The sequence below is a fragment of the Giraffa tippelskirchi genome, chromosome 3 (genome assembly GCF_054371585.1).
Source record: "Giraffa tippelskirchi isolate mGirTip1 chromosome 3, T2T-mGirTip1v1.2.pri, whole genome shotgun sequence".
NCBI lineage: Eukaryota > Metazoa > Chordata > Mammalia > Artiodactyla > Giraffidae > Giraffa > Giraffa tippelskirchi.
The window spans coordinates 1,543,496-1,567,762 of record NC_137277.1 but is presented as its reverse complement, the minus strand read 5'-3'; the positions used below and the strand labels follow the sequence as shown (position 1 = coordinate 1,567,762).

General features: G+C 55.0%; 1 protein-coding gene across 2 annotated transcripts in view; it reads left to right on the top strand.

The window, feature by feature from the left end:
* Nucleotides 1-24,267, top strand: part of RGS9 (regulator of G protein signaling 9) — a 52,803-nt gene that overhangs the window by 12,542 nt on the left and 15,994 nt on the right. Inside the window, exons 7-13 of one of the 2 annotated variants that reach the window (XM_081580799.1) lie at nucleotides 104-180; nucleotides 3,687-3,768; nucleotides 7,624-7,686; nucleotides 17,170-17,199; nucleotides 17,842-17,903; nucleotides 19,231-19,344; nucleotides 21,324-21,439. In XM_081580799.1, coding sequence (XP_081436925.1) covers nucleotides 104-180; nucleotides 3,687-3,768; nucleotides 7,624-7,686; nucleotides 17,170-17,199; nucleotides 17,842-17,903; nucleotides 19,231-19,344; nucleotides 21,324-21,439 — 544 coding nt within the window. Of the gene's footprint in view, nucleotides 1-103; nucleotides 181-3,686; nucleotides 3,769-7,623; nucleotides 7,696-17,169; nucleotides 17,200-17,841; nucleotides 17,904-19,230; nucleotides 19,345-21,323; nucleotides 21,440-24,267 lie in introns of both variants that reach the window. The other variant, XM_081580798.1, reaches the window with a different exon arrangement.

Genomic DNA, 24,267 nt, shown 5'->3' with positions numbered 1-24,267 from the left:
GGGGTGGGAGGGGGCGTCTGGGTAGGTCTCCTGGTTGACTTAGGGCCCCCTGCCCACTGCAGGCAGCAGAGCTCAGTGTTCTCATTCTGTCTCCCTCCTCTAGGAAAACTACAATTTCTTGAACAAAAAAATCAACTACAAGTGGGACTTCGTCATCATGCAGGCCAGAGAGCAGTACCGGTGAGTCGGTGCTCACCCTGGTCCCCTGGTGGCCCTCCCCGCTCCCTTCCTTCCTAGTTTCTTTAAAAAAAATAAGCTTTTATTGAGTGTCTATGTGCTAAAAGTGGGCTAGGTGTAGGGAAGGGAGAGGCATCGTCCGGGGAGCCTGGCAGACAAGCAGACAGGCCACAAGGCCTCAGTGAGTTGAGGTGCACGTTTGGGTTTGGAGAAGGAGCTGCAGAAACAGCAGCGGAGGGGGTCTCCAGAGGAGGGGTGGGGGTGGGAGGACGGTGGGTCTGGGGGTGGGGGTGCCCGCCTGAAGCTGGGAGCTGGCACAGAGAACGGCAGGAGTGAGGCTGGATGTGTTAGCGGAAGCAGGTTGGGAGAGGGTAGGCTGCACAGGACTGACGGATGGCGAGCAGCCTCAGTTCATGTGCCGTGAACTCAAAGAACTTTATCTTTTTTTAAAAAAATTTTCATCGGAGTGTCGTTAGAGAAGGAAATAGCAACCCACTCCAGTATCCTTGCCTGGGAAATTCTATGGACAGAGGAGCCTGGTGGGCTGCAGTCCGTGGGGTCACAAAGAGTCAGACACGACTGAGCAGCTACACAGCAACACCGGTAGTTGATACGCAGCGTTGTGTTAGTTTGGGGTGTATGGCAAAGTGAATCAGTTACACATACACATACACCCACTCTTTTTAGGTTCTTTTCTCACGGGGGTCAGTACAGAGGACTCAATCCACGTCCCTGTGTCTGCTGTGGGTTCTTGTTAGTTTTCTGTTTTATACATGATAGTGTGTGTGTGCCAGTCCCAGTCAAAGAAGCTTTTCTGATTAGCAGTTATTACTGCACACAGATCACCCTGAAACTTCATGGCTCCAAATGGCAACAGTTATTTTACCTCTCAAGGAAGTTTCTGGGACGGTTTGGTCGGACAGTTGTGGATCAGAGCCTCTCATGTGGTTACAGTCACGAAACAGTCACACGAATAGTCAAGAAGTAAATATAAAATGACATGTTGGGTCATGAACTTTAAGGGCATGTTCTGTGCACTCTCATGCGGAATCAGGGGTGGCCCCTGTGGTGCTTTTTAAATCTGTCTACAGTTCTGAGGGCTTCCCAGCGGGCTCACTGGTAAAGAATTCACCTGCAGTGCAGGAGATGCAGGTTCAATCCCTGGGTCGGGAAGGTCCCCTGGAGGAGGGAATGGCACCCCATGCCAGTATGCTTGCCTGGGAAATCGCATGGACAGAGGAGCCTGGTGGACCACAGTCCATGGGGTCGCAGAGAGTTGGACACGACTGTGCGCCTGAGCAGGCACGCGTGGTTCTGTGACCCCGTGCACTGTGACCCTTCCTCCCCTCTGGGTCTTCCCCGGAGGTCCGCCTTGGGCCTTCCTCACCGCCTACAGGTGGTCGGGAAGGAGGGTGGCGGCTGCCCACTTTGGTGGCCCAGCCGCAGAAGCTGCCCGGCGCCATCTTCCCGACGTGCTCTCTTGGTCCATACAGCTGAAAATCCCACCCGGTCTCTGTGGGGGAGGACACAGACGCTCCTCACAGTGGAGGGAACTGTAGACAGATTTAAAAAGTGCCGCAGTGGCCATCCCTGATCCTGCATGCAGTACACGGAATGTGTCCTTAGAGCACACAGCGAAATTTGTGATTTTACATGTATTTCTTGACTCTTTCTGTAATATTTAGACCAGAAGCTGTTCAAGGGCAAGACACAGGCTTGCGTGTCATGCAGCTCAGGCTGACGTTTTGAAACGCCGTTTACTGGGTGACCTAAACAGCAGACACTCATTTGCTCACAGGCCTGGAGGCAGGGAAGTCAGAGTTCAAGGTTCTGCCAGGGTTTGGATTCTGATGGTGACCCTCTACTCGGCTTGCAGATGGCTAGCTGCCTTTTTGTTGGGGTGGGGGGTGGTGGGCAGAGGACAGGGGCTGGCTGGTGTCTCCTGTTACCAGGGCACCAATACTGTCCTAAGGGCCCCACCCACATGACCTCATCTAACTGCTTCTAACCTCTGAGTGCTTCTCGAAGGCTCTACCTCCAGTACTATCACACCGGGAGTTAGGGCTTCAGCGAATGAATTTTGGGGGAGAGTTACTAACGTTCAGACCTTCACAGTCTGTTTGGTTCTCCCAGTGCTTGGATCAGAGTGGAGGTCAATAAATACAACATTGAATGACTGTGGGAATGAGTGAATAACTGATCGATTCGGGAATACTTTTGCTTTAAAGATCATAAAGTGAGAAACTACGATAATTCCTCGCTCACAGTTCTCTTGGAGCCCATTCCTCACGACTCTCCTCCAATAAGCCCCATCGCAGATGAGCAAAGCCAGAGAGGACGCTGCAGTAAATCAGCCCTTGACCGCATTTCCAGGGCTGCCAGCCTTGTGGAAAGTCCCCAGTGCCCCAGGCCATCTGTGGCCCACCTTCCCGGCTAGTTAACCCAGGAGAAAATCCACTTAGGTTGGCAAGGGGACAGTGTTTGTAGTTAATTTCCAGAGGAGGTCGCAGAGCGCCCCACCGGAAGGGCCCTCCCCACCCACCTCGCTGGGTGTCCTGAAGTTACTCGCAACACGTGAGCTGGCGCACGAGCCCACCGACTGTCTTGAGAGGGTGTGTGCGTCATTGTCTTGAGAGGGTGTGTGCGTCATCCCGCGTTGCCTGGGAGAATGAGCCTCCCCACGCGGAGTGCAGGTCGCCATGGAAACGGTGCTGAGGGGCCCACGGCGGGTAACGAGGCGGGGTAACGAGCACGGCCTTGTTTCCTACCTGTGATGGCGGGGGAGCCTGCGATGGGAAGGAACAAAAGTAACCTCCCCCAGGAATCAGGCTGGGGGCTCGGGAAGTCCCTGACTTGGCACAAATCCTCTGAAGCAACAGTGTGGAAGTGACGCTAGAGAGAAGCCGAGACGCCCCGTGCAGGCTCTGCGAGACGCCCCGTGCGGGCTCTGCGAGACGCCCCGTGCGGGCTCTGGAGATGCCGGCCGCCCCCTCCCTCGGATGTCGATGGTGGTCTTTATCAGAGCAGGGAAAGTCCGGAAGCCGGGTGGGCGGATGTCAGCCCAGCAAGTCCTCCGTACTCCTGCAGGGGCGACGCGGGTGGGGATGGTCTGACCCTCAGCTGGTTGTGGGGGCTCGATCGCCTCGCGCCTCGTGCTCTCGGGGGGAGCTGGACTCTGGGACCCGTTGCCAGTTCAGGTCCCGCCTCTGCCTCCTGGTGGCCCCATGACCCTCAGTGGGGGCTCAGCCTCTCTCTGCTTCAGTCCTCGGGCTGCAGGGTGAGGATTGCTCACGGGGAGGATTCGGTGAGTCCATATGTGTAGAAGTATTGATAAGTGTGGTGTTAAGGTTTGCTATTTTCATCATCATCACTATTATTACGGCAAATACTCAGCTTATCTGGGCAGATTGGGAGAGTGGTCCGGAAGGGGGTCCATCAGGAAGGGGGTCCATCAGTGAGCAGAAGATGCAGCATCTTTCTGGCCTCCAACATGGCTTGTGGCTTTTCAGGGCCGGGAAGGAGCGGAGCAAAGCGGACAGGTACGCGCTGGACCGCCAGGAGAAGGCGTACTGGCTGGTGCACCGGTGCCCTGTGAGTAGCGCCCTCCTGGTTCACCCGCCTCTTCTTACGCCTGCCTGCCCCACCCGTACTCCCCACCCCTGCGCGGCTGGTCTGTCTGGGGCTGGAGCTGAATCTGCAGGAGCTCAATGTTGGCTGGCACCCAGGCTCCTCTGGCTGGAAGGGGAACTTGACTGTCTGGATGGAGTCTGCCCGCCCGTCCGTTGCTGTCAGGATGGGGGGAAACTCCCTAACCGAGGGACCGGGATGAGTCTGTCTTGTGGGAGGGCTGGGACTCGATGCCTTGGAAAAAGAATATAAGAAGGAAAAACTGCACTTCTCTGGGGCTCCAGTGGTTAAGACTCTGCTCCTGGTGCAGGGGCTTAGGTTCAATCCCTTGTCGGGGAACTAAGATCCCACGCATCGCATGGTGAGGCCAAAAAGTTAAAATGAGAAGAAGAAGAAAGAAGTAGAACCCAGGCTCCACGGCAGGAGCCACCCCCGCTGCAGGACGTGGAGTCGCCTCGCTGCGGCCTCACCACGGTGCCCCCTCACCGCCCTCCGTTTCCTCGTCTGGGTAGTCCCGGGGGCGGGGCTGGGAGGGGAGGGCGTGAGGGTGTGCTCAGCCTCGTGGTTTCGAGCGCGGGGCTCGGGGACGGTAAGAGGCCGAGAGAGACCAGCCGTGATGGCCAAGTGGCCTGTCACAGCTCGTTCCCGGGAAGGCTGGCCTCGTCCCCCAGCACACAGCCGAGGCTGTGCCCGGCACAGGGAATGCCGCTGTCTCTGTTCACGCCTGCGTCGGACCCCGATCGCCGCAGGCGAAGGGATTCGGAGAAGTCAGGTGTTCAGAACAGAGTTCCTCCTCTTCCGGGAACCGAGTTCTCAGAACCAGAGTGACCTGCATCTCCCATGGTGTCCAAGCTCCTGGATTGTTTGAACTTGGAGCCCATCAGGGTTTGGCTGTTTTGCTCATTTTCTTTCTAGATTCAAGACAGTCCATAATGTGTTCCATCTGTGCAGGCGTTGGTGTGGACACCATGCCGGCCTAGGCTCAGTGCTAGGCCTCATTGTGCAAATTCTTTCTCCTTCAGAAGAAGATTCTTTCTCTCTTTGGCTGTCTCAGGTCCTCGCTGCGGCATGCGGTCTGTGGTTGCGGCGTGTGGGATCCAGTTCCCTGACCGAGGCCGGAACCCGGGCCCCTGCATTGGGAGCACGGAGTCTTGGCCCCCGGACCACCAGGGACGTCCCTGCGCACACTTTCTTATTTCACCTGTCGGCCTGTGTGGGAGGCACTGTAATTAGTCCCTTTATGCTGATGAGGGAGCAGAGCCCCAGGGCTGGTGCGGACTCCCCGTGAGGGCCCCGAGGCCCCGCTCTTCCTCCTGGAGAGCTCCTCTGCCTCCCACCACAGCATCATGTGGTGTCACTGGGCGTGCGAGGCCTTTGTCACCTCCTCGGTCATGAGAGCATCGCGTGATTGCTGCTCAGAGGCACCTGCCCCCTCGTGGGCGGCCCTGAGGAGCCACGTTCAGAACGAGGCCTGATGTGAAAGAGCAGACGTGAGCAGACGTGAGCACATGTGAGCAGACGTGAGCACATGTGAGCAGACGTGAACAGACACAAAGCCGCTCTCGCACCCCGGCCCCCTCCCTGCTGCCCTGCTCCATCGGAACTGGACCGGGAGTTGAGGACGAGACCAGGGTGTCCCTGAGTCTCCTCTCCCCGACTCCCTTAAAACTCTCAGCCTCTTGCTGGCCTGGAGCGTCGGGATGGGGGGCCTTGTCTTGCTTGAGGAGCATCCGCTTTGAAGTCTGTCTCGGCGGGGGATGGAGCGATCCGAGGGACAGACCAGCAGCCCAGGCCATCAGACGGTCTCTGTCTCCTGGAGACCCGCCCGCTGTCCGCAGGGGGCAGGAAGCATTCTATGGAGGGGGCGCCGGCAGCCACCTGCCGCGTCTGTGCAGCCTTCCCGGGGCCTGAGTCTGGGCCAGTTGAGGAGCCGGGCGCTAGCAGTGGGACGGCCGCTGAAGGCTGCTGAACCCTGACTGCGCGCCCCCTGGATCTGCTGATGCTGAGATGTAGGGGTGTCACGGTCCCCGCCCTTCAGGCGGGAGATCCGGCCCAGGGAGGTGTTGTGGCCCCGGGCAGTGCTGGAACGGGAGCCCTCCTCTGTCCGCACACTGCCGCCGTGGAAGGTGCACCCCGGGCGGGCCCTGCTCTCAGCTCAAGGAGCCCCAAGTCCAAACCGCCGTCTCGGGTGAGCCGCACTCTTGCAGAGCTGAGCCCTCAGCGTGCGGGGTGTGGCGGAGGTGATGGGCTCAGGCAGGAGCATCCTGGAGGGAAGGAAAGCCACGCTCCTCTCACACGTTTTATCCAAATGGATCAAGTTCAGATATGGGTGCGATGTGGACAACTGTTCACTGTGTGAACAAACAGAAAAAATGGCTCCCTCAGAAAAGTCACCTTGGGGCTTCGCGTGCCTCGTCCCCACGCCTCCTGTGACGTCTGTGTCTCCCGAGGATACTGTCTGCTGACACGTGGACCACGGGGACCAGGAGGACGTGGTCTGGGGATGCAGGTGGCTCTGGCGTGTCCGCTGCAAGTCAGGCGGTTGCTGGAATGAGCACTGAGCTCAACGGCCTTGGTTTCACCCATAAACACAGCATTTACCGAGCGCGTCCGCCCTGGGCTGCACGCAGCTGCGCGGCTCCCCGTCCGCCTTGTTTCCTGTGCGCTGACGTCAGCTCTGAGGGGTCTCCATTCCAGCTGCCTCTGGGGTCCCAGAAACTGCATCAGAGTGTGGGCCAGGTGTGTGTTTGTGAGAGTGTCAGACTGCTTTCCAGCTCCCTAGGATGGAGGGTCCCAGATGGTGCAAACAGAGCAAGTGAAAGACCTGAACTGCTGGCCCGAAGGAGCTCAGAGCTCAAGCAGCACTGGCCGGGGAGGCGGCAGAGCTGGGGACCAGCTTGGGGCCAGGCATCAACACCAGGATCTTAGGGTGAACACGAGGCCTTGCCTGGTGACAGTGGCCCTCTGTTGTGAGCTTCCATCGTGCTAAATCCTCACGAGAACCAGACAGACAGGAGGGGTCATCTTTGGTTCTCAGCGCAGAGAGGAAAAGTAGTTTCCAAGATCCTCCCCCCAGCCTGGAGATGGCAGAATCCAGATCAGAACTTCTGTGTGCTTGACTGAAGCCTGGACTCCCCAGAGCAGTGATCCGTGGAGCCGAGCGGTCGGAGGGCCCTGTGCTAATCCCATGAACTCCGATCGTCTGCGTGTTGTTTAGCCACTCATCCACCCGTCCACCCATCCATTTATTTATCCATCTATCCACCCAGTCCCTTGGACAGCAAGGAGATCAAACCACTCCATCCTAAAGGAAATCAACCCTGAATATTCATTGGAAGGACTGAAGCTGAAGCTCCAATGTTTTGGCCACCTGATGCAAAGAGCCGATTCACTAGAAAAGGCCCTGATGATGGGAAAGATTGAAGGCAAAAGGAGAAGAGGGTGGCAGAGGATGAGATGGTTAGAGAGCATCACTGACTCAGTGGACGTGCATCCGAGAAAACTCTGGAAGATAGTGGAGGACAGAGGAGCCTGGCGCGCTGCCGCCCATGGGTTACAGAGAGTGACTTAGTGACTGAACAACCACCACCGCCCATCCTCCCATCCATCCGTCCTCCCTCCCTCCCTCTGGGGATGCTGTGGTGGTGGAAGACCCCCCCCCCCACCTGGGGAACCTTACACACCCCTGTACCTCCCCAGAGACGGGCCACAACCCTCAGCTTGGTCTCACGGTGGGCAGCTTGGCCAGAATCCAAAGTTAATCAGAAACTGGAGACTCTGCCTGCAGTGGTCCTTACGTTGTTGTTTTTCCTCGTTCAGCCAGGAGTGAACGACGTGCTGGACTATGGCCTGGACCGAGTGACTAATCCAAATGAAGACCAGGTAAACCAGGTCAGTCTCTGCTGCGTACGTTGGGTGGGGCCTGGGTCAGGGGGGTCTTAGGCGTGGAAGATGTCCATGGGTCTGTTTGCGTCTGTAGGGCAGTGGTACCTCTGCTCTGAGATGGCCAAGGAGAGGAGGCCTGTGCACTCTGCGGTGTCAGAGAGGGGAGGCTAGGGCAGGGCTTCTGGTCAAGAGAGTGGCCGTGGACAGGCCAGGGCAAAGGGGGTCTAATGATTGGTTTTCAGACTCCTGAATCACTTCTCTCTTTGAAAAGCTGATGAAACTTATCAACCCATTTTAGCCACAGAGGCTCAGACAGGCATTTTGCATGCCGTTTCCACCAGTTCCCTTCCCCCTCAAAGACAATAGGCCCCAGGCTCACAACCCTTGAATCAACTTTGGGTTTAACCCTTAATCCACACGACAGGACCTGGTCTCTCCACTCTCTTTTGCATCTCAGTCGGGTGGGATCTTTGCTTTTTTTTTTTTAGAGGACCGCTTTCCCCAGTAGGCCACCGCTGATGATGAATGGTTTCCTATGATGGGTTTTTATTTAAGGAAATGTGGTTCAGAAGCTGCTGAAACAGAGGGCAGCCCGATTAGGGTTTCCCGGGCATGGCGCATGCGCAGTTATTTGGGGCAGATATTTCTGTGGGGCTGTCCCGTGCCTTGTGGGGTGATCCGCAGCACCCCTGGCCTCCCCCACTGCATATCTGTAGCTCCAAGCATCTCCCTGATGCCTCCTAGTCCAGAAATGTCTCCAGACATCATCTGGTGGCCTTGGGGGCCAAGACTGTCCAGGCTGAGCACACGGATCCCAGTGAACCAGCCTATCCCCACGTAAACCAGTTGTGACGGCTCCCTTGCTTTCTGCCCACCGCTGTCTTTGGCCCCAAGCAGCCAGGGGCCTCATTGGCCTCATGTGTTACCTGTAAGCCTCGGGGGTGCCTGGAAATGCTGGCAGGAGGTCTGACTTGTGCTTTTAGCCCACGGGGACCCGGAGCTCCGATGATTGTGGGCCACCAGTGCCTACAGGTTTTGGGTGGAGTCCGCATGGAGGGCGTCCATACCCAGAGGCCAGCCCTGGGGACTCCGCTGGGCCCCATGTCCCTAATTCAGAGCCCCTTCCCTTGATACATGGTTGGCACCATCAGCGGCCTTTTCCACATTCCCTGCATCAGATGAGGGATAATTGCCCAGGCCTTGTCGGCCTGGTTGCCATGGAAACAGATTCATCAAGGAAAATACTGAATAGGGCTGAGAGATTTGCTCTTTTTATGGATGACTGGCAGCCCTGGAAACCTGTGTGGTGTGGACGAGGGGGCTGTGGAGGGGAGGCCCGTCACTCAGCCTGACCAGCCACGCAACGCACATGTGTGTGTGTGTTGCATATATGTGTGTATGTGTGTACCTGTATATTGTATCTTTCTGTGTGTATGACGTGTGTATATGTATGTCTCTCTGTGTATATTGTATGTATCTGTCTGTATTTTATGTATATATGCATGCGTGTATATGTGTTTGCGTTATATGTGTATATGTGTCTCTGTGTATGTGTATGTATTGTGTGTGTATGTGTGTATGCATGCATATGTGTGTGAGCATTGTATGTGTGTCTCTGTATGTGTGCATGTATGTGTATGTGTTATGTCTGTGTGTGTGTGTGTGTATTGGGGGTGGATTGTGTGGATGTGTGTGTATTTGTGTATGTGTGTACATGTGTATTGTATGTATATCTCTGTGTGTATGTGTGTGTGGTGTGTGTCCCTCTGTGTGTTTATGTACTGTATATATATGTATGTGTACGTGTGTATGTATTATATGTGTACATGTGTGTTTATATGTCTGTGTGTGAATGTGTGTTGTATGTATGTATGTATGTGTATTGTGTGTATTGTGTGTTGTGTGTATGTGTGTATGTGGCAGAGGCGGGCCCTCTGGCTCCGGCCCTGGGAGGATGTGTGTGTATTTGTGTATGTGTGTACATGTGTATTGTATGTATATCTCTGTGTGTATGTGTGTGTGGTGTGTGTCCCTCTGTGTGTTTATGTACTGTATATATATGTATGTGTACGTGTGTATGTATTATACGTGTACATGTGTGTTTATATGTTTCTCTGTGTATGTATGTGTGTATGTATGTGTGTGTATGTATGTGTGTTGTGTGTTGTGTGTTGTGTGTATGTGGCAGAGGCGGGCCCTCTGGCTCCGGCCCTGGGAGGATGGCTGAGATGCTGAGTGTGCGGCTTCGTGGGGGTGCTCTGTGGGGTGACTCCCCAGGGGGTGGCCAGCCCCTCCTGGCTGAGGGTCCTCGGGGCCCCTTTCTGGGCAGAGGCAGACGGTGCGCTCAGCCCGGAGCCCAGGCTGAGGCTGGGCGAGGCTGCGGCCACAGCGCTGGGGGGCGGGGGTGGCGCTGGGGGGGGGGGCAGGGGTGCCCACTGCTGGTGTGTATCTCAGCCGTGTACCCACTGTTTTTCTGTCTCTCTCTCACCAGCTCCCCTCCTCCGTCTGCACTGGGGCTGCCCTGGCGCCTTACGAAGAACAAAGCCTTGTAACTCTCCTGCACGCGGGCCCCTCCCAGCCCCCCGCCCGAACCCAGGGCCCCCAGCCCCCCGCCCGGGCCCAGGGCCGGGAGTGTGTGTGTGCTCCCGCAGCTGGACCCCGTGTCCCTGCTGGTCTGGCCCGAGAGGACGGGTGCCGGGAGCAGGCGGCGTGTCCCGGGGGCTGGGTGTCCATTCCCGCCTCACTTCAGAGACCATCTCGCGGTGCTGGTTTGAAGAGCACTCCTTTGACAGTTTGTAAATTCTTGAAAGACCTCTTTTCCTTAAACAGAGGCAAACGACCCAAGAACTGTAAAGACCGTGGAGAGAGGAAAGAGGCTGGGGGTCAGCAGGTGCCCGGGGCCCTGGGGGACCCCGTGCATCAGGGTTGTGGCTGCCGGGGCTGCCCAGCCCGGGGGGGGGGCCGGCCGGAGCGGGGTGACCCGGGGAGCGTGTCCTCTTGGTCCTGCTGCCCCAGCTCGGGTGGGGCGCCCTTTGTCTCAGAGAGCACTTGTGCCCACAAGGAGGAGGGTGAGTGGTGGCCCGCCCCAGCCTGGCTGTGAGCAGTGGTTCCTGGGGCCGGCCCTGCCGCTGGACTCCAGCAGGGTCTCCAGGTCATCCTGTGACGAGGGCCAGTACCATGTGCCCGTGGGAGCTCTGACATCAGGATGAGGCCCGCTCCCCACTTTGGCAGTTGTGTGATCTCAGACAGGCCGTAGCTCAGGCGAGCTCTCGGGCTCAAAGCCTCGGTTTCCTCATCTGTAAAATGAGAATTAGGATAGTGCCTCCTTCGGGGTTGAGCGAGGTCATTTATGCCAAGCGTCTGCAGTGGGAGCGGCGTGTGGGGACACTGCACACAGCGGCACTCACTGTTGTCATGATCGTCTCTCTGCTGCCGGAGAGAGCATCTGTGGGGCCTGGAGACGCTCGGCCCCGTCTGGGGGGCTCTCCCTCACCCCAGGTCTCCCCCTCATCCTCGTCTCTTCTCATCCTTCTGCCCTGTTGGCAGGGGAGGCTTGCACGCGCCTGTGCCACCGCCCTGCCTGGCCCTGTGGATGGCTGCGGAGACCAGCGCTGTCCACACTGGCGGCCCCTCCGGCCTTTGGGGGAAGGGCAGACTCGTGGCTCCGCGGTCACGTGCTGTGCCCTGCGGAGCCCCGGCCAGGAGCCCTCCGTGAGCGACGCCCCTCGCCCCGTATGTTCCCACCAGCCAGGGACAGACCTGTCTCCCTCTGGCTCCTGTGTGACCAGCGGCGGCCGGGGCATCCCTGGGCGCCTCGCCCCCGCCAGGCCTCCGTGCGGACTCAGCGAGCGGCTCGTGACGCGGAAGCTTTGGCGTCTGCGTTCACAGCTGGGGAGACAGGCGCGGGGGGTGGGCTGCCCGTCCCGGACACACTCTCGGGGCTGGTGAAGCCAGGTGTGAGCTGACGGGGCCCTCGGGGCCCTGTCCACGTGTCCTGATGTCTGCTACGCGGCTTCTGGAGGCTTTGCTAGAGTTGATTCTCTTGCAGAGAGATGGACCCGTCTGCTCAGGCCGGGCCGGCCAGGGGGCATGTGGGTGCCGGTTCTGTAGCCCCTGCTGCTCCGGGTACGGCCTCCCCATCCCCACCCGCAACCCTGCGGTCCTACACCTGGGGCCCTCTTCATGGACGGGTCTGTGCTCAGGCCCCCAGCTCTACGCTCAGCAGGCCCACACTTGCCTGTGATGCTCTGCTGTTCTAGAACCTTCTCTAGGTCCCTGGTCCCTTGGAAGCTGTGTGGTCAGTCCTGCCCCCATTGGCAAGGACACTGCGGGACAAGGACTTCTCCCAATGCTCACAGCCTTGGACTCTTGTTTCCTCAGACGGGTGGCTGTCCTCTTGACTTTTCCTGTCCGATTTGCTTTAACCACTTTAGCGCTCGGGTTTCCTGGTCTCTTGCTTTTGACTCTTCCTCTGCTCTCAAGGCCCGTGTTGCCGGCATCCCTGGGGTCCTCCCCACCTTACGTTTCACTCCACGGCTTGCCCAGCCCTCACCTCTGTTTCTGCGCAGATACCTCCCTGATCGCCTGACCCCAGGGTCCCTGCTCACCCCTCCCCAGGGTCGCCCAGCCTCTGCCTCCGTCACCCCAGGGAACGACCCTGAGCCCTCCTGCCCTGTGACCATCGTCTGCAGCCTGCGTCTGGGTCTCAGGGCCAGCACGCTGGCCACAGGGCTGTGTGTAAACAGGCTCTGGGCGTGTCCCTATTTGGGCAACTCTGCAAGTGAAAAATCCCAAGTCAGAATTCCAGGAATGCAGAGAATGCTGATTCCTTGGGCAGAGTGCTCCTCCTGTCACAGCGCCCTCCCTGGGCTGAGGGATGAAGAGGTGACTTCACCCCAGGAGGCCAGCTGTGGAGACAGCGGGGTTTCTGCGTGCCTTCCAGGGCGCAAGCCGTGTTTATCTCTAGTCTTACCATGAGACGGCTTTCTCAGAATTGCTTAGAAATATGTGTGTGTGTACGTTTTAATGGGATTCCCTGGTGGATCAGATGGTAGAGTCTGCCTGCAATGCGGGAGACCCAGGTTTGATCCCTGGATTGGAAAGATCCCCCAGAGAAGGAAATGGCAACCCACTCCAGTACTTTTTAATAACTGCACTTTGATTAAATGTTTCTTATGACTTTTTCTGCTTCCCTGGTGGCTCAGCACTGAAGAACCCTCCTGCCAGTGCAGGAGACTTTCAGGAGATGCGGATTTGATCCCTGGGTTGGGAAGATCCCCTGGGGAAGGAGATGGCAACCCACTCCAATATTCTTGCCTGGAGCGTCCCATGGGCAGAGGAGCCTGAGGGCTGCAGCCCATAGAGTTGCAGAGGGTTGGAGGTGACTTACCGACTGAGCACGCACACATGGCCTTTTCTGTGTTGATAGTAATAATCATATTGATAGGTTTGTGAGGCTTAGCAAATAAAATACAGGAAGCCCAGTTATGTTTAAGTTTCACGTAAGCAGCAGAACCTCCTGTTGGCGTGTCCCCAGTATTGCCTGGGCATCCCGATTTGCCTCCTGACCGGGGTTAACGCGGTACCTGCGCATTCTCGGCAGAAACAGCCAGTGCAGCGAGTGCCGCCCCACGCCGGTCACTACGGATCATGTCACTTAATCCCCCTTTCCTACCCCTCTTTACAGATGAGGAAGCAGAGGCTTTCAGATGCCAGATAACTTATCCAGAGTCAGGTAGCCAAGAAGTCACAGAGCCAGGATTTTGACCTTTCTGACCCAGAAAGTCGATACTCTCTTAACGACCCCCATCCCGTCAGATTCTCTCTCTGTCTTTTCAGAGAAGTCCAGAACCCTCTCCCCTACTGCCCAGATACACACACTCCAGACAGGAGAGAGACTCCCTGTATGTTAACCTAGAGGAGGCAGTCCCACGAACAGAGGGGTTTTTTTTTAATGATAATTTATTTTTTTAATAGTTAGGCTTCCCAGGTGGCGCTGGTGGTAAAGAGCCTGCCCACCAGTGCAGGAGACGTAAGAGACGTGGTTTCGATCCCTGGGTCGGGAAGATGCCCTGGGGAAGGAGATGGTAACCCACTCCAATATTCTTGCCTGGAGCGTCCCATGGGCAGAGGAGCCTGGTGGGCTACAGTCCACAGGGTCACAAAGTGTGGACATGACTGAAGTGACTTAGCATGCATGCGGTAGCTTTACGGTGTTGTATTTTTGCTGTATAACAAAGTGAACCAGATATATATGTACATGTATCCCCTCCCTCCGCCCCACGCTGGACATCAGTTTTTAAAGTTAGAAATAAATGCTGACGTCCACGCGGGTGATCCAGGGTGGAGGTGGACAAGCTCTTAGACTCCAAGGAACGCACTGCAGTCTGATTCCCAGGAGCTCGCTGGTAATTTGGGGGAACAAGAAAGCCCACAGCAAGCCCAGCGCCCTGAAAGGACAGTAAAATCAAGAAGGGAATTAAAATATAGAAAAGTTTAACACCCTGAAGACTGAGATAGTGGCCTCAGAAATAACAGGTATTAGGCCGAAGTCAGACCCTGCCGAGGAGACTAGAAGTGAGTGTGCTGGTGGCCGGTGGTGTGTGAGGACAGCCCCCTGGGGGCCCAGAGGCTGTGGACAGGCTGGACTGTGTGTCTTGCCCGTGTCTGCCCACACAGGGCGCGCAGGGCCAGGAGCAGTGGCTCGTCCTGGGGCCTCGGCACTGAGGGAGGGTGTCGGAGACACTGCCCGCTGGGCACAGCCCGAGCACAGTTGCAGTCTTCACCAAGGTCAGTGGTCCCATGCTCCAGCCTTGTTGAGATATTACTGGGGTTATAGCATGCGCAGGTTTCAGGGGTACAGTGGGTGGTTAGATGTGAATAGATACGGGTGAGTTCCACCAGTGAGTTCACACCTCCACCCCTGATGTGATTGTGACTTTGTGGTGTAACAGTTAAGATCTATGCTCTGGACAATCTCTAAGCATGTAATGCAGCGTTGTTAATGACAGTCTCTGGGCTGTGTGTGAGACCCCAGGCCTCATCTCTCCTCTAGCTGGGAGTGTGTTTTACCGTCGTTAGTGTTAATTAACAGGTGAATCAGGTGGTGTTCCTCTTGGATTGGGGCTGCCGCATTCTTTTTTGCTTTTAATTTTTATTGGAGTATAGTTGATTTACAGTGTTGTGTTAGCTTCAGATTTACAGCAAAGTGAATCAGTTATATGTACACATATACACATATATCTCCTGTCTTCTGGGTCCTTTTAGCATACAGGCTGCATCAGACTGTTGAGCGGTGTTCCCCGTCCTGTGCGGCAGACCCTCATTCTTCATCTGTTTGATATGAAGCAGCGTCTCTTGGTTGGACAGGGGCGTTCCATTCGGAATGCCTCAGCTTCAGGGCGAGGGAGGAACAGGTGAGGAGAACAGACCATCTTCTGATTCTCCCGGATCACTCCTCAGATGTTTCTTTAACAGCCTTTTCTCAGCCTTTCTGCTGCTGTTCTTGTTTTCTCTCAGCCGCACTCTGCTTCGTGTGGGATCTTAGCTCTCTGACCAGCGATGGAACCCGAGCCCCCTGCAGGGGAAGCGCAGTCTTAGCCGCTGGACCACCAGGGAAGCCCCACTTCTCTGCTTTGCCAGAGTCACATCTGGGTTTGAATCCTGGTCCAGCCAGTTACCAACCAGGAGGCGTCAGAGCCTTGATTTCCTTGGCCGAAAATTAGAAGAATAAAACCTCCCTCCCTTAAAGTCTCTAAGGGCTCAGAGAGGTGTGAATTGCTTTGTATCTAGCTAGGTGATTTTTACCACACAAAAGTCCAGCTTATCTTTTGAGTGGAAGGCATAAACCAGTAGATACTCTTCTTAATCCAATTCCGCATGACTTGAACAGAAGCATCTGCTTATATTAGATTTGAATGCAAGTCCACCCTGACCCTGGGGTCCTTTTCTACCTGAAATGTGTGTGTTGTCACACAGCCCTGTGTTAGGAGAGCATAGGAACAGATAATTAGCGTAATTGCCAAACTATTTGGGTCACGTGGAGAGTGTTCTCAGTTTTTTTAAGCAGAAAAATACTCTCTTCACCTTAAAATGCATCTCCCTTCTTCTCAGCCTCCAGGCACACAGCAGTCACCCTTTGCCTGGTATTTGGTGAGCGTCTGCTCTGCGCCCCACGTTATGCTCAGGAGGATCAGCATGGTGTTCCTGCTCCTGGTCCTGCCTGATGGGTGATGCATGGATGAAACAGAGGGGCGCACAGACAGTATCTAATCACAGCTGTGATGAGCGCGACGAAGGAGGAAGTGTGTGTGGGGTGCGGTCAGATCAGAGAGGCGTGCCTGAGCGTTCCCTTCCTTTGTTTTTGACTGTGTCCGGTCTCAGCTGTGGCGCGTGGCCTCCGGCGCCCACGTGGTCTGTAGTCGGGGTGCAGGCGCTCAGTTGCCTGGTGGCGCATGGGATCTTAGTTCCCTGACCAGCGATCGGAACCACGTCCCCTGCATTGGAAGCTGGATTCTTAACCCCTGAACCACCAGGGAAGTCACACGTTACCTTTCTGAGATCACTTGTCCTAGCTTCCTACCCTGAGAAAAGCAATCACGTAAAAACAATTTAATGATGCAAAGTAGAAAGGAGACTCATCTGTGGACGTTCCAGCTCAGACCCTCCTTCATTCCGTGTCGCTGGCTCTGGCCCAGGACTTACTTCACTAGCTGCCTAAAGGAAATCGTGTCGTCCTTGGACTTTTCCAAGGACGCACAGCCGGTGCCCTCAGCAGCACGGGTGTTAGCTGCCAGGAATGGAGACGCTCAGCTTGATATGTAAGAGTCATACTAGGTGGTCCTTGGACGCAACCAAACCTAGGAAAACCGGTTTTGGAAACACCAGCTGTACCCAGCCTCCTCGAGTTGGATGGGGCAGACAAGTGGTGCCCCATGTCAGATGGTAGGAAGGTTTAGGAGGAGGCAGGTCTGAGTGGTTTCCGGGAGCTTCCAGGATCCTAAACACGGGGCCTCTCTCGGAGTCGCCCTTCCTCTGCTGTGAATGTCCAGACAGAGGATGGAGCCCGACGTGAGAGCTTCCGCATCTCGGCTCAGCTCTGGGACTCAGCTTGCAGTGGAGGCTGGTCTCGAGGCTTTGAAGTGTGTGCTTTATTTTTGGTGACGTGGCTTTCCCCTGCAACAGCGAGTATTGGTCAGGTGGCTAGTTCCCCCATCAGAGGTTCTGTAGGCGCTGTGGTGGATAAAGTTACAGTGGCAAAGCACCCCCTTCTGTCCCCAGACCTCTTGGTTGATCTGATTCCCCAGTAGTTGTGCTGAATAGGGTGGAACAAGCGCTGATGGGCGATTCTGTCTTTTAAGTAAAAAACAAAAAGATGGGGAGTGTTCTCTCGGGGAAGGGTTTTTATGTTTCAGATGGGTATTTGGACTCTAATGATTTCATGACGTCTGTTTAATGGTTTTTGCTTCTTTGTTTTTACAGAAACAGACAGTGGTTTCTGTCAGGAAAGAGGTAATTAGCCTCCCAGCTACAGGGAAGTCTGAGTTTAATCCTCCAACAAATTATATGTGCTTCGGCTTCCTGCTGTGCACTCAGTGATGATATGAAAACCATGTGTGAGGTTCAGACAGTTGTCTACAAAGTAATGGACGGCATAGAACACCAAAGCATCTCTTGTAAGATGTGCGTGGGGTTGAGCTCTATGCGGGATATGAAGCATCCTCCGAAGGCGCAGATCTGAGGGACGTGGGGTGGGTGCCCGCACCCAGATTCCCGCTCTTACAGTCAGAGGAGCTCAGCATCTGTCCGGGGTGACGGGCTAACCGTGTGGGCAGACCTATGCAGGGCCCAGGACAGAGCCCTGGGTAGTGATGGCCGCGAGGTTAGATCTGCTCCTGTGAGTCGGAGGCATCTGAGGAAATGCTGAGCCTTCGTCTCGGTTTAGAACTTTCATTTTTCACAGGTGGTGTCTTTTCCGAGGCGAACACACGATGGATTTAGGCTGCTCATTTGGAGTTGGGGTCCCCTGTGTGCTGCAGACCTGAGCCCTGGGGTCCTGGGCTGGGCGCTTTGATGGGGAAGCAGCTTCTGGTGTGGGGTCATGTTTAGGCATCGGTGCTGGACGCCGTGGTCTAACCCCTGTGTCTCTTGCAGATCACGTATTACCGACAGGCCTTAATGAGGTCCACGGTGAAGTCGTCCGTGTCGCTCGGAGGGTAGGTCTCTAACTTGTTGCTCTTGCTGAGGCTGGCACAGCAGGTCATCAGGCAGGAGAACTGCCTCAAGGAGGACTTGACAAGTCGTGGTTGGCTTGAGATTCCCAAGGACTGAAAGGGACAAAAGCAGTCTCACGGGGGTTAAGTTGGGTTGGTCTCCAGGTCGGGTGAGGAATAATCGGGGCGGGTGGGGGGAAGTGCTAGACAGTCTGTGGATGGGAAAGTGGGAAGCGTTCACAGGCTAGATGGTGTGGTTCAGCGGTGCTGATAAACATCTGCTGTTAACCTTTGATTAAAATCCAATTGGGAGAGACTGGAAATTAACGTTTGATCTCTCAAACATTCAGGCTGTCTTGATCCAGTCTCCTAGGAGACATTACTACTCTGACCTGGTCCAGAAAGTCAGTTTTATGAAACCAAATGGACAGTCCATTAGAGGAGGCTCAAAGGCTGTTGGATACCTTTAGACTCACTGTCTCGGAGCCTCATTACCATAGTTTTGACACCATTAGTGTCTGGGCCTGCGGGCACGTGCTTTTCCCCCTTTCTTCCGGCTGTTCCACGGTAAAGGTCTGATGGGAATAAGAAGGTCTTGTGAGAAGTGGAGCCCGGGCCTTGAGTTCCAGCCGGGACTGAGAACCGAGGGCGCCGCTGTGTCTCTGGGGCACGGGTCCTGTTCCGTCAGTCTCTCCTGGCTGTGGGCAGACTTCGTGGCGGGCGTCTAGTGTGTATATTATGGATGCAATGCCCACCCTTAGGGTGAAGACCTGGCACGTTTTTTTCCAAACTCCCAGACACCGGAACACATGTTGGCCCCTCTAGAAGGAGTTAGTGCTTGCCTGCGCTCGTCTCGGGGAGACCGCAGTGTTGAATAATGGGTCTGAATTCCCGAACACGGGCATCTTTGGCAGAGGGTGGACCCAGGATGGTGACAGAACCTCACTGAGTCCGTGAGACCTCGTGCTTCCAAGATGGTGGCGAGACCCCTGTTTGACTGCGTGCAGACTCAGCTTTGCTTTGTGAAGACTCACGATCAAGGGTAAAGAGGCCGTATTTTATGAACCAAGTACAGAGAGGTCACCAAGGAGCCGGACCAGGAGACGCTGTTTCGTTTCACAACTAGAATAGGACAGATATTGTTAAGCACCTGCCAATCCTGAGAACTGTTAGAGTGGTTTTCTGAGAAGACAGTAATAAGTGTGTAACCACGTGGACAGAGTTGAAGGAGGGCAGGCTGGTCAGTTGACCTGAGTGTTGACCTGGTCTCTGGGGTGTTGAACTTCTAGGAAATCACTTTTCTGTTTTTTTGTGTTTTTTTGCTTTTGAGGATCGTTAAGTATAGCGAGCAGTTTTCCTCCAACGATGCCATCATGTCAGGCTGCCTCCCCAGCAATCCTTGGATAACAGACGACACTCAGTTCTGGGATTTAAATGCCAAACTGTATGTATTCGCGATATCCGGGATCTTTTCAAAGAAACTTTCCGAGTTATAATTTTCATGTCATAGAATTCACCCACTTAAAGCGTATGTTTCAGTGATTTTGACTATATTCATAGAATCATGCAACCACCACAGGTCAATTTTTAAAATATTTTCATCACCCAAATAAGAAACCCTTGAGAATCCACCTGCACTGCAGGAGACCCAGGTTCGATCCCTGGGTTGGGAAGATCCCCTGAGAAGGAAATGGCAATCCACTCCAATCTTCTTGCCTGGAGGATCCCATGGACAGAGGAGCCTGGCGGGCTACAGGCCATGGGGTCGCACAGAGTCGGACACGACTGAGCGATTGACACATACACCCTTTAGCTATTACCCCAAGTCCGCATCCCCCAAAGCCCTCCAGCCCTACTCAGCCAATAAACTCTGTCTCTCTGGGTTTGCCTCTTCTGGACGTTCATATAAATGGAATCATACAATATGAGGTCTTCTGTGATTAGCTTTTTTCCCTTAGCATGATGCCTTCAAAGTTTATCCATGTTGAAGCAGATATTAGTACTCAATCTCAAATTATGGATGAAAAATATTAATTTTATGGATAGACCACATTTTGTTTATCCATTTATCAGCTGATGGACGTTCAGGTTGTCTCTGCCTTCTAGCAGTTGTGAATATGCTGCTATGAACATTCATGGGCTTGTTTTCATGTGGACGTGTATTTCTCATTTCTCAGGGTATGTACCTAGAAATGGAACTGCTGGGTCAAAGGGTGACTCTGTTTTAACAATACAGAGATTGTTTTTGAAAAGAAAACAATCATCTCTATGGCTTTCCATTCTCGATTTCTAGTTAGACTAAAAGTAAGTTCCCGGAAGGCAGAGCCTTGGGGGATTACGGCACTCATTCCTTCGCTGTTTGTGGAATTAGAGGGCTTGCTGCTGCATAAATCTGCTGTTTGGAAGAGGGGGCAAAGGCTGAACTGCAGACGAGAGAACGAAGCTGACACAGGAAGAAAGAAGGGCCACTCAGAGGGAGGAGCGGCTGGGGTGAGGGCGTGAGGCGGCGGGGAGGCGGCAGGGCCGGGGCGTTGGGACCAAACCACGGCTGCCACCTCCTGAGGCCTGCGGAGCACCCTGGCGCTCAGACCCAGCCGGGTGAGCAGGCCTGGGGGGCGCCCTTTCCCTCCTCCACGTAGCCCCTGTGGTCAGCTGACGGGGCAAGGAGGGCGCCCGTGGGAGTCGGGGGTCAGCTGCAGGGCCCAGGACCCCGGAACCATCTTCGGGCGGCTCTGGTCGTGAGGACGGTTCCCGTCAGCCTGTGTGTCTCCCAGTGCATCGAATAAGACTTGTTGTTCGTGCTCAGTCGTGTCCAACTCTGCGACCCCGTGGACGCAGCACGCCAGGCTTCCCTGCCCTCCATCTCCTGGAGCTTGCTCAAACTCATGTCCTTCGAGTCGGTGATGCCATCCAACCATCCCATCCTCTGTCGTCCCCTCCTCCTCACACTTGCAGTCTTTCCCAGCATCAGGGTCTTTTCCAATGAGTCAGCTTTTCGCATCAGGTGGCCAAAGTATTGGAGCTTCAGCTTCAGCATCAGTCCTTCCAGTGAATATTCAGGACTGATTCCTTTAGGATGGGCTGGTTTGGATAAGAGAGACGACCTGAATCTGGGTCTGGTGTGGCGGCTGGCCCTCGCCTCCGCAGGCCTTGGAGGAGGCGTGCATGTCCCTCTGTTCTGAAGGGTTAGCGGGGGGGCGTCCCCCCCCACAGCCCCACCCCAGGCAGCCAGCTCCTGACCCCAGGCCCAGGGGATGTGTCTGAGGCTGCATTTTCCGAGCAGGGGGTTACTTGGCTGTCTGTGCAGGGATGGGGGACGGGACGCGTGGAGGTTAGCGGGGGCCAAAGCCCTTCAACCCACGCAGGTCGCCGCCTGGCACAGCCCAGGTATCTGGAGCACTTAACACGTGGTGGTCCTTGCAGGGTGGACATCCCAACCAAGATGCGGGTGGAGCGCTGGGCCTTCAACTTCAGCGAGCTGATCCGGGACCCCAAGGGTCGGCAGAGCTTCCAGCACTTTCTCAGGAAGGAGTTCAGTGGTGGGTCTTTGATTTTGTTCTTAATAGAAACATTTGCTTTTGGAGACACTCGTGGACGTCTTGCCTGGGGCTGGAGGATGCTTGGCAGGTGTGTTCACGGCTCTGCTCAGGCCAGCTCTTAGCGGGAGCTTTCCGGACCCACCCCCTCCTTGGGCTCGTGGTGGGGCGGTTGCTTTGCCCACGGAAGCCGTGTGAGCTGTGACCCCTCCCCAGCGCCCCGTCCCCTCTGGCTGCCTGCACCTGCCCACCCTGAGCCCCAGGGTCACCGTCCACGAGCTCCAAGTCCCCTGCCGCCACGCGCCTGGCTTTCTTCAGCGCGGGCGCCTTGGCTGCCTGTTCAGTTCTCCCGGACCCCACCCCCGGTGGTTCCTTTCTAATTGGTTTGGGGTGGACTCTGAAGTTTCGATATCTCCCCAGGTGATTATAACGTGGCCCCGATCAAGGGCCACCATCTCAGCTCCCAGTCTGCCTCCTTAGATGGGGCAGGTTCGGTGGAGTGGGTGGGGCTGGGGGATCTAGTGCCCGATGACCTGAGGTGGAGCTGACGTAGTGACAATGGACGTAAAGGGAGACTGTTGCTCCCTCAGTTGCGTCTGACTCTGTGTGACCCCGTGGATTGTAGCCCACCAGGCTCCTCTGTCCATGGGATGCTCCAGGCGAGAATACTGGAGTGGGTTGCCATTTCTTTCTCCTGGGGATCTTCCTGTTCCAGGGATGGAACCTACTTCTCCTGCATTGCAGGTGGATCCTTTACCGTCTGAGCCGCCAGGGAAGTCCGTGGACATAAAGTGTACAATGAATGTAACGCCCTTGAATCGTCCTGAAACCATCCCTCCCCTCTCGCCCCCAGTCCGCGGAACGGGCCCCTGGTACTGAAAGGCTGGGGACCTCTGGGGGGCCCGCACCTCACAGATACGCCGCGTAGGGAGGCACCCGGGAAAAGCGGAGGCCGGGCTGGGGCCACGTCGCGCGGGTGGAACATTCCCTGGGCTTCACCGCCTGCCCGGAAACCCTGGCTTCCATGGGTCCTCTTACTTCCCGCCGAGTCCCCAGCCCCAGGGCATCCTTGACTCTCCCTTGCTCCCCAAGAACCGCTGGCCTGTGAGGTTGCACCTGAAACTACCCCATGGACGTGCCATGAGCCTGTTTGCCTGCCTGATGTGGCAAATTAAGTTCTAATAGGGATTCTGGAAAAGCCTTTTCTCTGACTAAGCCTGATTGCCAGGATGTAATAAACCCAGAGACGGAGAGGGGGCTGCCTTAGGCCAGAAGCACCCGGTGAGGAAGTGGGCTGGGCGCCATCTAGTGGCCCGCTGAGGAACCACACCCTGAGCTTAACGTATGCACACCTTCCTTAGCATCAGCGAGAATTCATCTCTATGATTTCCTGGCTGTTATTTAAGAAAGAGCGCTATTGATGATCTCTGGATGACATTCCCAAGGCTTCTGGTACAGGCAGAACAAGTAAACAGTCAGTCCACTTCATTAAAATTTTAAAAACTGAGATATGCTTCAGTTCAGTTCAGTTCAGTCGCTCAGTCGTGTCCGACTCTTTGCGACCCCATGAATTGCAGCACGCCAGACCTCCCTGTCCATCACCAACTCCCGGAGTCTACCCAAACCCATGTCCATCGAGTCAGTGATGCCATCCAACCATCTCATCCTCTGTCGTCCCCTTCTCCTCCTGCCCCCAATCCCACCCAGCATTAGGGTCTTTTCCAAGAGATATGCTTCACATGTTATACATTCACAGACCATATAATCCACCTGCCCTTTTAAACTGTGCAGTTCAGTGCGACTCACAAAGTTGCACAACAGTCACCACTGTATAATTCTAGAACATTTTCAGCACCCTAGAAAAGGAACCCTACCCCATATAAGTCATTCCCTATTCCTCTGTCTTCCTCTCTCCCCACAGCCCCCTGCCCCAGTCCTAGGCAACCACTAATTTTCTATTTTCATGGATTTGCTTGTTTTGGACATTTTCTATAAATGGAATCATACAATATGTGGCTTGGTGTCTTTTTTCACTCAGGATAGTATTTTCAAAGTCTTTCCGTGTTGGAGCATGTAATAATGCTTCATCCTTTTTTAATGGCCAAATACTATTCCCTTCGGGCTTCCTTGGTGGCTCAGCAATGCCTGCCAATACAGGAGACGTGGGTTCGATCCCTGGGTCGGGAAGATCCACTGAAGAAGGACATGGCAATGAACTCCATCCAGTATTCTTGCCGAAAAATCCCATGGACAGAGGAGGCTGGCAGGCTACAGTCCACGGGGTTGCAAAGGAGTTGGACACGACTTAGCTACTAAACAACAGCAGGGTTCCATTCTGTGAATATATGTTTTGTGTATCCAGTCGTTAGGTGGTAGACGTTTGGGTGGTTTCTGCTTTTTGGCTGTTACAGGTAGTACTGCTGTGAACATCCACGTACACACTTCTGTGCGCTCATTTATTTACACTGATAAAATAGTCGTAAGACTTGCCATGGTAACCATTCTAAGTGTGAGTTCAGTGAAATTAACTGTCACCAGCATCCATCTCCAGAACTTTTTAATCTTTCCAAACTGAAACTGCCTGCTTTAAGCACTAACTCCCCATCCCCCTGGAAACCATTCTACTGTCTCTGAGTCTGCGTGCTCTGGGGACCTCATGGAAATGGAATTGTACGCTATCCGTTCCTTTGTGTCTGGCTTCTTTCGTTGGCACTGCTTACTTCAAAGTTCACCCCCGTTGTGACTTGTGTCAGAATTTCCTTCCTTTTTGAGGCTGAATCATGTTCACTGAACGTGTGCACCACGTTTTGCTTACCCGTTCTTGTGCTGAT